Source organism: Podarcis tiliguerta (assembly GCF_965153285.1).
Source record: "Podarcis tiliguerta genome assembly, chromosome: 13".
In the NCBI taxonomy this organism is placed as follows: Eukaryota; Metazoa; Chordata; class Lepidosauria; order Squamata; family Lacertidae; genus Podarcis; species Podarcis tiliguerta.
In genome coordinates, this window is record NC_139546.1 from 15022399 (window position 1) to 15033714 (window position 11316).

Sequence of the window (11316 nt, forward strand, 5' to 3'; positions counted from 1 at the left end):
ACATGCCTTGGTTAGGGGGGGAGACTGGGGGAGTGAGTGTCAGAGATCCTGCTGAAATCCTAATGCAGTCATACCTTGGAAGTCGAACGGAATCCGTTCCAGAAGTCCGTTCGACTTCCAAGGTGTTCGGAAACCAGTATACCTGAAGGAGCGTCTCCACCTCCATCATTCTGCCCGGACACTGAGGTCCAGCGCCGAGGGCCTTCTGGCAGTTCCCTCGCTGCGAGAAGCCAAGTTACAGGGAACCAGGCAGAGGGCCTTCTCAGTAGTGGCACCCACCCTGTGGAACGCCCTCCCACCAGATGTCAAAGAGTAAAATAACTACCAAACTTTTAGAAGACATCTGAAGGCAGCCCTGTTGAGAGAAGCTTTTAATGTTTAATATGTTATTGTATTTTAGTGTTCTGCTGGAAGCTGCCCAGAGTGGCTGAGGAAACCCAGCCAGATGGGCAGGGTATAAATAATAAATTATTATTATTATTATCATCATCATTATAAAGTGTGGCTTCTGATTGGCTGCAGGAAGCTCCTGCAGCCAATCGGAAGCCATGGAACCTGCGTCAGATTTTTGGCATCCAAAAGAAAGTTTGACAACCGGAACACTCACTTCCGGGTTTCGGTCCTTCTGGAGCCGATTTGTTCAGGAGCCAAGGCGTTTGAGATCCAAGATACGACTGTATAGCCTCTGTTTTTGCAGGCATGGGATCTGGAGCCAGCATCCCTCAGCCTGCTTCATTATTCTCACTGTACCTGCTTCTTCCTCTTACGCAGGGAGTGCGTGGAATGCAAGAAGTTTGAGAGGGGGATCCTGATGGAGCAAGAGACCTGCAACCGCAACTGCCGGGACGAGATTGAATTGGTGCAGGAGCTAGGTGCGTAAGAAACATGGGGCTCTCTGCGTGACCAAGAGACCTGCCTCAGGAAGTGATGGCAACTGTGCTAGTTCTTTCTTGCGTGATTAACAGCCACCCAAACCCAACACCATTCTTCCTCTCGTATTTTAGCTGCCAGCCATCTTTTCTTTTAGAAGACGCTTTGAGATGACGGAAAGACAGTGGCGTAGCGTGGGGGGTGCAGGGGGGGCCGGCCGCACTGGGCGCAACATCTGGGGGGGCGCGCGGTCGCACTCGCAGCTCTCTGCCCCTACCTGGCTCACTCACTCTCGCTCACTGCAGTGCTGGCTGTGCGAATCTGATCCGAGTCGCCGCCCACTGTGGAGGGGAGGGTGCCAGGCGTGCGGTGCGGTGCGGAGAGAGAGCAAGGGACTATCTGGGGGAGGGACAGTGCAGCGGGGGGTGGGGCGCAAATTACTTGCCTTGCCCCGGGTTAGGGGGCGCAAATTACTTGCCTTGCCCCGGGTGCTGACAACCTACGCTACGCCACTGCAGAAAGAATAACTTCTGCGTGCAATGTGTACGTAACAAGAGGCGAAAATGAATGGCCTCTAATCACATTTAAAAGAAAACAGGCAAATGCTACATATTTCACGCACAAAAACCTAGGGAGCACCAACGATACCAAACAGGTACCTTAAGAGGTACTTGCTGCCTTGCAGGACATCTTCGGGAGAAGAAAGGGATAAGAGTAAATACAAATCCAGAGTGGAGTCCCTAAGATGGTTGGATGGCGCCTTGTACGCCTCCTACTGGCAACTCCTGCAGCCAAGCTGGTGCCAAATGTATTTCTCTGCTTGCCTTTGGACCACATCCGTGAGGCTGAGAGGGGGCCTTTGCTAGAGATGGGAAGGCCTGGGGGGGAACTGGAAAAATGGAGGGGAAACCAGGTTTTTTTCTGGGTTTTTCCCAAAGCCATTTTACCCCAGAAAAGAAATGAAGAAAACAGTTTGATATAGTTTGAGTATTCCACCCTCCACCCCATTTTCCCAGGAAAAAACTGCTTCGGGGGAAAACCTGGTTTTGTTTTTTTCGTTTTTTCCAGGTTTTTCCCCAAGCCTCCCCATCTCTAGGACTCTTGGCCCAGGACCTCCATAGCCACCACCAGGCTTGTGCCATGAAAAGGAGGTGCGCTCCATTGTCTCTCTCTCGAGAGGCAGATGCCAACAACCTTAAGAGGACTCCATCCAGAACTCCTCAGACTCCATTGGTTTATGGCAGTTTCCCCCAAACATGGGTCCCCAGGTGGTGTTGGACTACAATTCCCATCATTCCCAACCAGTATGGCCAACAACAGCTGGTTAGGGGCAATGGTCAGGGAAGACTATGGTCTATGGGATGCAACATCTCAGTAGGTCCACCACCTCCATGGAGTCGAATGATGGCTACAAACCTAAATCTCATCAGGAAGTGGCCTGACTGCAACAAGAGTGTTAGGATGAATTGCATAGATAGCTCAGTTGGTTGGAGCGTGGTGCTAATAATGCCAAAGTTTGCAGGTTTGATCCTCGTATGGGACGGCTGTGTATTCCTTCATTGCAACTCTGATTCTATGAATTCCCTCACATCTAGAGTACATCTAGAGCTCAGAACACCTGACCCAGAGTGTGGCCTGCCACATGTATTGCGTGCTGTAGTCCAAAAAGATCCGGAGGGCATCATGTTGGGAAAGGCTGATCCCTGTATCTAGAGCCCTACACCAGCTACAAACATTCAACTAGACTAGAATAGGAGATGGAATTCATGTAGAGTACAGCAGCCTCCTCCCATGAGCCCTGAGACGATGTTGGCAATGAATCGAGGACCCAGGCTTACAGATTCAAATCAGTTTATGAGTATTTGAGTAGGAGCACTTGCTTTTTGTGTGGCCCCAATCTGAATGCTTGTGACACCCCTAGTCCTACTTCTGAACTTCCCAAGGGCAACTGTTGGGCCAACTCCTGAAAGCGAGGGATGCGGGTGGCGCTGTGATCTAAACCACTGAGCCTCTTGGGCTTGCTGATCAGAAGGTTGGCAGTTCGAATCCCCACGACGGAGTGAGCACCTGTTGCTCTGTCCCAGCTCCTGCCAACCTAGCAGTTCAAAAGCATGCTAATGCGAGTAGATAAATAGAGGTACCACTGCGGCGGGTAGGTAAACGGCATTTTCGTGCGCTCTGACTTCCTTCATGGTGTTCCGTTGCATCAGAAGAGGTTTAGCCATGCTGGCCACATGACCCGGAAAACTGTCTGCGGACAAAGGCCGGTTCCCTAGCCTGAAGCGAGATGAGCGCCACAACCCCACAGTCTCCTTTGACTGGACTTAACTGTCCAGGGGTCCTTTAATTTTTACTTTACTTATTCCTGAAAGCGCTATGTGTAGGACTAAATGTTTCCATGTTCTTTCTTCTCACCTGCCCCTCCCCTTATGTAGGAGACAAGGGGAAGGATGCTGTGAATTGCACTTACAAGGACGAGAATGACTGCGTGGTACGTTTCCAGTACTATGAAGACTCCAGCGGCAAGTCCATCCTCTATGTCATTGAGGAGCCAGGTGAGGCTGAAAAGTCACGTAAATGAGGCTTGATCTTTGGAGATTAGTCCCCCCCACCACCCGTGCTTAATCTGCAACCTGAGAAATGCAGCTGTAGCAATGCACACAAAACGTCAGATAGTTTCATTAGCTGGGGGAAACCTTTTTAAGAAGGTTCCTGCTGCGAGGAACTTACAAACTTAATTTATGTGTTGGGGAAGAAAAGAGAAGTTTGTTTGTCAAAGAGCACATATCTGCCAATACAGCAGAACGTACCTAAGACTGCTTCTGTAGTAGATGAGGGTCAAGCCAAAGGCTTCATGGGAAAATGGGGATTTGAAGGAAAAGAGAAACTGGAACCACATACATGGCCAAGGAAGGGGAATCAGAAACTTAATAGGCAGATCTCTGTTAAGCTAGAAGTATCAAGTTGGAGAATGAACGTCCAAGATGGGCATTTTGAGCAGTGATGAATTAAGCAAAACCAAACCAAAGCAAGCTTTATTTATAACAATGCTGCACCTTAAAAGGGCCCCCAGAGTGACTTAACAGTAATAAAAGCATAAATAGAATGAAACAGATGACTTTTTTTTGCTTAGGGTAGCAAATTCTGCCCCTGTCTTTGCCCAGTGGCATAGCGTGGGGGGTGCAGGGGGGGCCGGCCGCACCGGGCGCAACATCTGGGGGGGGCGCTCGCACTCGCAGCTCTCTGCCCTTACCTGGCTCACTCACTCTCTCTCACTGCAGTGCTGGCTGTGCGAATCCAATCCGAGCTGCCGGGTCGCCGCCCACTGTGGAGGGGAGGGTGCCAGGTGTGCGGTGCGGTGCGGAGAGAGAGCGAGGGACTATCTGGGGGAGGGACAGTGCAGCGGGGGGGGGCGCAAATTACTTGCCTTGCCCCGGGTGCTGACAACCCACGCTACGCCACTGCTGTGCCTGCTGATAGATCAGCAAAGGGAAGCGAGAGCTGTAGTCTGTCTCCCGCCTGCCTGATAAGGCTTGTGAGCAAAAGTTCCAGGGATCGTCATATAACACCGCCCCCCCCCAAAAGAGAATGACGGAGATTGGGCGTGTTCAGGGTAGCCTGGCCCTAGACCCCCAAAAGAGAATGAATAAAGGCACCAACAAATGCAGCCCTAGCCACAAGGGGCACGGACCTGGCCAGTGACTCAGATGCAGCTGTGTTGCACAGAGGAGATTGACACCCAACTGGGATAGATTACATGGGCCAGGCCAGACTTAAGTGGGGAGCAGTTTTGAGGCCGGCTAATGCCTGGTGGGAAACCACAAAGCTGCCGGTTCTCTTGCAACTCCATGGGGCTTAACGCATGTAGTAATGCGGAAGTAAGATAGAGTTGGAAATCTTTGGCTATCCAGTACGCTTTCTGGGGAGGATCTTGCGACAGTTGCTGCATCATCAAAACATCATCAGAGACTGTTGAGACCCGCAACTCCCTCCAGGGCTGGATTCCAACTGCCTGAGTCATTGTACTCAGTGGCCTAAATATGCCTTGGTCTTCCAGAGAGGAGGTTCTTAACTGTGTTAGAATAGAATCATAGAATCATAGAGTTGGAAGAGACCACAAGGGCCATTGAGTCCAACCCCCTGCCAAGCAGGAAACACCATCAGAGCACTCCTGACATATGGTTGTCAAGCCTCTGCTTAAAGACCTCCAAAGAAGGAGACTCCACCACACTCCTTGGCAGCAAAATCCACTGTCGAACAGCTCTTACTGTCAGGAAGTTCTTCCTAATGTTTAGGTGGAATCTTCTTTCTTGTAGTTTGGATCCATTGCTCCGTGTCCGCTTCTCTGGAGCAGCAGAAAACCACCTTTCTCCCTCCTCTATGTGACATCCTTTTATATATTTGAACATGGCTATCATATCACCCCTTAACCTCCTCTTCTCCAGGAAGATCTGGCTGTTAGGGAGGCTTTGGTTGTGCCCACATTGGATCTGATCCTTTGTCATTTATGTCCTTCTCTTGGGCTGGGCCTAGATGAGAGTTTATCCCACGTTTGATTGAGCACTATAGCACTTGAATTGCAGAAAACGCAAGCGTCAGATCAGAACTAGGACTGAGACGAAAGGGAGGAGGTGTTTTGTGAAAATCCGATCCCCTTCTCAGTTAAGTGTGAATGTCTCCTAAAATGCCCATCTTTCACCTAGCTACGCCTCTAGCAAATGAGCCCGGCTTGCAGAAAACCTATTAGAACTGATTCACACATGACATGTTGATGGCTAGCAGCTGAATATGTGGTCATAACTCGACGTGGCAGTCGTGAAGAGATGTTGAACATGTATGCGTGAAACGGAACCATCAGCTGGGCACAAAAGGCCCCCAAGCTCTCTGTCCCCACAATAATACTCCCACAGCTCAGAAGCAGAGACCAAGTATCTTGAGGTGGTTCTTGCAGAGCAACTGCTTCTGGTGAATAAGGCAGGGGAGCCACTCTCAAAAAAGGGATTTATGTATGCCACGACTGTGGCTTGTGTTTCGTTAGAAGAGTTTGGATTTGATCTCCCACTTTATCACTACCCAAAGGAGTCTCAAAGCGGCTAACATTCTCCTTTCCCTTCCTCCCCCACAACAAACACTCTGTGAGGTGAGTGGGGCTGAGAGACTTCAGAGAAGTGTGACTAGCCCAAGGTCACCCAGCAGCTGCATGTGGAGGAGCGGGGAAGCGAACCCGGTTCCCCAGATTACAAGACTACCGCTCTTAACCACTACACCACACTGGTGTTTTCCAAAATGGAAAATAAGCAAGGTGCCAACTATAGAAGAATGGCAACATAAACTGACAGAATATGCATAGCTTGCGGACCCAACATATAGAATAAGAGAACAAGAAGAACATATGTTTAAAGAAGATTGGAAAATGTTTATTGAATATATAGAGGAAAACTGTGCATATTTGAAAACGTGGACAGCATTAAGATAAATTTGACAATGTAAATAAGTTTTGATGGATGTAGTGCAGAATGAACCATGGAAAGAGAGGAAGGGAAGTCATTGAGGGGAGCCACTCCCATATGGGGTGAGAATTATCGCCATGCATCCTCAGTAGAGATCTCTACTGGTGTGCAGGTGTGAGTTGTGGAGAGAGGATGGGAATACCAAAGTAGGAAACTTAGGAAGTTTTGCAGCCCTGTATAACACATGCTTCTCTTGCAGACTGTCCCAAGGGGCCGGACATCCTGGTCGTTCTCCTTTCTGTGACGGGAGCCATTTTGCTTATTGGCTTGGCTACTCTGCTCATCTGGAAACTGCTCATCACCATCCATGACCGGCGGGAGTTTGCCAAGTTTGAAGAAGAGCGGGCCAGGGCTAGATGGGACACGGTGAGAAACACGAGAGGCGGTTGATGGGGGAGTAGAGAACAGCCCTGCAACATTTCTGCTGCAGCGGGGGAAGGAGTTTCTTGCAGTGATCCCTAGTTCAGCTTCCATATTCTGGCAATCCTCATGCTGCGGATCATGCCAGCCATGGATATCAGGCTTATACCAGTTTTCAAACGAGACATTGAGGGGGAAACAGTGTGGGTGTCGCAAACTCACATCCATTCCTATTTCTCCAGCACTGCACTGCTGAAAAAACATATGACTAGACTCATTGTGCTAGCATTTCCTGCCCTTTGCTCTGCTTCATTAATTAATGCCTGCAGGGAAGGAGAGAAAAACGCTAAAATAACGATGACATGTCATGTTCTCAGATGCGTGCTGCCAGGGAGATATGCTAGAACCCGTGTGCTTTGGGTCTGTTACAGAATCCTGGGGTTGTCGGTTTGGTGAGAATAATTAGAGATTCCAATCCCTGCCTCGCTGAATTATGTTTGCCAGGGATCACTGGGGCAAGAGAACTGTTAAACTGGTTTAAGCCTATACGCAGACACCTTTTGACAATGGCCGTGAATTAGCAGGTCCAGGTTATGGTTTGTGCCAATTCCCTTACTCTTCTATTTCTCTGTTTCAGGCCAACAACCCATTGTACAAAGGAGCTACCTCGACCTTCACCAACATCACGTACCGTGGGAATTCGTGAAGAGAGACAAGGCCTTGCAGGGCCTTCCTTACTGATGTTTACAGAACAGTCTGCGTTGCGCTGGCATGTGTGTTGTCTGTGTGCGTTGTGTGCGTATGTGAGATGTTTTAACAGCTGTTGCTCAAATGGTTCCGGAGCTTTTGCTCTGCGTTGTTCTGCTGCCGTGTGTGAACTATGCACTATGCTTCCGAGATTCTCTGTTTACCTCAGCTCACCTAGTACTGTGGGCCCAGCAGACCCCTATGCTGAAGGAGAAAGCAGGCCTCTCTCGTCAGTGGGAAGAGCATTGCGCAAATCCCTTGGAGGGGACCGGACACTCTAGTTGTATAAAATTAAGGGGCAGGAATGTTGAGATGCAATCTAACTCCGAAGGGTTTTACTAATCAGGTTTGGAATTGGGGAGTTTTCCCTCCAGAAACAAACTTCCCCAATTCAGATTATTACTAACTCACTCCTAGCTGAGCCCAAACTCCTCCCAAAGTTTCACACCTGGTTTGAAATGGCTCAGCTGGTGAAATCTCTCCCTTGCTATCGCCGCTGCCCCTTTCCCTTCTCAACCGAAGTTACCAGTCAGTTGGCTCAGGTGGGCATGGGAAAGCTTGCTTGCAAGGCCTCCCTGGTGTCTTAGGTGATACTTGCCAGCATTTCTGGCACAAGGATACATGGGAGATATAGTTCCCATGGATCCTAATTCCTAAGGGGAGTAGGAAAGCTTTGAGAAAAGGGAACAGAGGAGCCGTCATTTGGCCGACAAGATCCCAAGGCTCTGTAGTGCTGCGGACACAACTGCAAGCATGGCGAGACCGAACCTCTAAATAGGTTCAGAAATAGAGAGCATTTTCTGGAATTTTGAGGGGTGTGCGAAATTATTTTCGGAACCTGTTTCAAACTGATCTCGCTTTTACTGTACCAAAAACAATGCACTGCATACTGTTTTTTAAAATATATATAATATACCTCTTGCTATTCTCATCCCCAGAGTAAGTAATAAGTGTTTTGTATTTAACTTCTAGAAAAACAAGAGATGCTGATGTATTTACAAGCTTGCCCCTGACCGTTTTGTGACCCTCCCTAATCATTCACAGGGCTCAGTTTGTTAAGGGACAAAAGGCACTCTGCACGTGCTTGAAGGTACTTCTTTTTGCACAATGGCTCCGCGTGTTCCAAGGCTGAGCTCCTGGGTTCAAATCAAGCCCCTTCACACAACATCTCTCACCTTTGTGCTGCATCGCCAACTTGATAATGCTGACGGTTTGGGGAAGGGTCATTGCTCACTGATAGAGCGTGTATTATGTTATGCAGCAAGGCTGGGGAAGACCTGGGAGAGCTGATTTCTGTCCGAGTAGACCGTAGCAGGCTAGATGGCTTGGTAGCTTGACAAGGTATTCTCCTAGGTTCATATGAATCAGGAGCTCCTTCGTCAAGGTGTGATATGTGTCTCTGAGCTGTCGTCGTCTCACATGTTCCTGAATCCTCAGAGCCTCACCATGGGGGCAAGTTCTTAGCTCCTGCTTTCTTACTCAGGGAACCAAAGATTCGCCTTAAGGAGATGAGACTCCGGTGTCCTGGGTGACCTAAAATTTTCCTCAGGTTTGTTGAAGGGGGTCGGGAATATGCTGAAGCAACCTGCCCAATGAAACCGTCTTTTTCTGGGCTTGCGTCACCCAGTACAGCTAGAGGGGTCTCCCCTCCTCCATCTTTGTTGGGCTGTGAACTATTCTGGTAGACTCGGGTATTTTCGCCATTGGCCCTTCAGACTGTGGAAGGTGGCTTCTTGACCTGAGACCCATAGTCATTAAAACAGGTGAGGATTCGCAGAAATGTTGATGCCCTCTTTCCTCTCCTTCCCGATTCTCAATCCACCGCTCACGCCAGCGCTTCCATCGCCCCAAGCTTCCCACCGTGCAGGCTGAATCTATCAGCCAAAGTATCTCCCATTGCCGTCACAAACTTCCGACCCTGGAATTAAGAAAAGGAGGCTGCAGTTAGTCTGTTGGGAGTGACAAAATGTAGGTCGGAAGAAGTTGAGTTCACATGGCACCAGCTTCCAGGTTACTACTTTTCCCGTTCGCACAATGGATCTATTCTTCTGGGTTTCTCAGCTCCTTGCCCCATCCGACCCCCCCCCCCCCAGCCTCACCTGTCCTCTTTCGGTTTTGGTGGATTCTGGGAAGGAGAGATAGGTGCCAGGAAGTAAGCCTGGGAACATATTTAGAAGGGGACAGGCAGGGCTGTGTTGATTTGGGTGAAAAGCAGGTCTTGTTGAGGGCAATGATGTGATGGAATGAAGACTCTTGTCACACGCAAATAAAATCAAATTGTCTCAACCCACAGATTTGCCTGGCTTCTCTTAGTCATTCATTTGTCTCTTCTTTTTTTGCTCTTAGCCCAATGACAACTTTAACACAACGCCGCAAATTGCTATTGCTGGTGAAATGAGAATGTGGAAGCAAATCTACCTATTTCCGGAACCGTGCTAGGTACAGAAAGGAGCACCTAAAATAATATGTGGGATGGATTACTTTTTCCAGTGAGGAAACACACTAAAGTGTGTGGGGGGGGGATGGATTGGGAGGAGGCACTGTAGAAGTTTATAAAATCATTCTCGATTTTATAGCCGGTCCAGTCCCCAGAAAGTAACAAGAGGTAGCCTTAAATGCTCAATTTTAGTGGTTGCTCGACTGCTTTTATGCCCACGATTGTAAATCTAAAGAGAGAGATTTGGAACAAGAATGATTTTTTTACCAAATGTTCAATAGGTTCAGAATGGACAGGATGAACTGGACAAAATAGTACTGGACAGAGTTGACAAAGGCAAATTTTGAGGCAGCAGTGACATCTAGGGGCATTTTGTGGGATTTCATCATATCCAAACACCCTGAGCATTCTACTGTAAAACAATATTAGCATACTTCCGAGTATTCGAAACTCATGTAATATAATATAATTAATATAATAATATACATTACAATATTTACAGAATTATTTACTGATTAAAATATTTATATTCATTTATAAAGTATCAGGGAGGTGTGCAGCAATATAAACCGTTTAGAAAAACTTTAAGAGCAATACAAAGCCACCATGAAAACAATTGGTTACCCGAGGATTTTTTTAATTTAACAAAATCTGCACAGGCCTTACAGCATTAAAAAAAAAAAAGTATTCAAGAGGTGGCTGAAAATTAAAAAAAAGAGAGAGAGAGAGAGAGATTGCAGAATGCCTTCACAGCATCAGTGACACAAAATGCTTGACTTCTGATTGTGACCAGAAGTATAATACCCAGTGCTTTTTTCCCCTGGGGGTACGCAGGGGTGCGCATACCCCTAAACATCCTGTGCATGTTTGTACTTTTGTCCATTTACTGTATTTATTTTCCCCAATTTGAACTATAAAATGGTGATTTTCTTGAGTCAAAATCAGAATACCCCTAAACATTTTTTAGGAACAAAAGCACTGATCATACCTATATACAATTACCGTATTCTTCCATGTATAAGCCGAGGTTATTTTATTAAAAAATTACGCTAAAAAATGGGGGTCGTCTTATACACAGATAGTGGAAAGGTGGGACAGGTGATTGGTGGCTGCCACAAGCAAGAGATTCTCAGCAGTGTTTGTGTGGATGAGACAATGTCCGTTGGCTATAGGTTGCGGCAGCAATTGGGCGGGCGATTGGCACTTTGTCGATGTGCGTGCGATTGATTGGCTATGGCGGTCCTGCGGGTGAGCATTTTTTTGGCAACCCCCCCCCCAAAAAAAGCTCCACAAATCTGGGCAACCCCCCCCCCCAAAAAAGCTCAGCAACTCTTGGCAATCTCCTCCCATTTTCTCTATTTTTTTGTAGTCCCAAGAAACACGGGGGCGTGT

The 11316-nt window shown here is 48.0% G+C and overlaps 1 protein-coding gene across 1 annotated transcript in view; it reads left to right on the plus strand.

Annotated features, from left to right (window-relative positions):
* Window positions 1-9779, plus strand: part of ITGB3 (integrin subunit beta 3) — a 63835-nt gene extending 54056 nt beyond the window's left edge. The window contains exons 12-15 of the mRNA XM_083407647.1: window positions 772-872; window positions 3306-3425; window positions 6580-6746; window positions 7378-9779. Coding sequence (XP_083263773.1) covers window positions 772-872; window positions 3306-3425; window positions 6580-6746; window positions 7378-7446 — 457 coding nt within the window. The 3' untranslated portion in view covers window positions 7447-9779. The remainder of the gene's footprint in view (window positions 1-771; window positions 873-3305; window positions 3426-6579; window positions 6747-7377) is intronic.
* Window positions 9780-11316: the final 1537 nt, after the last annotated feature.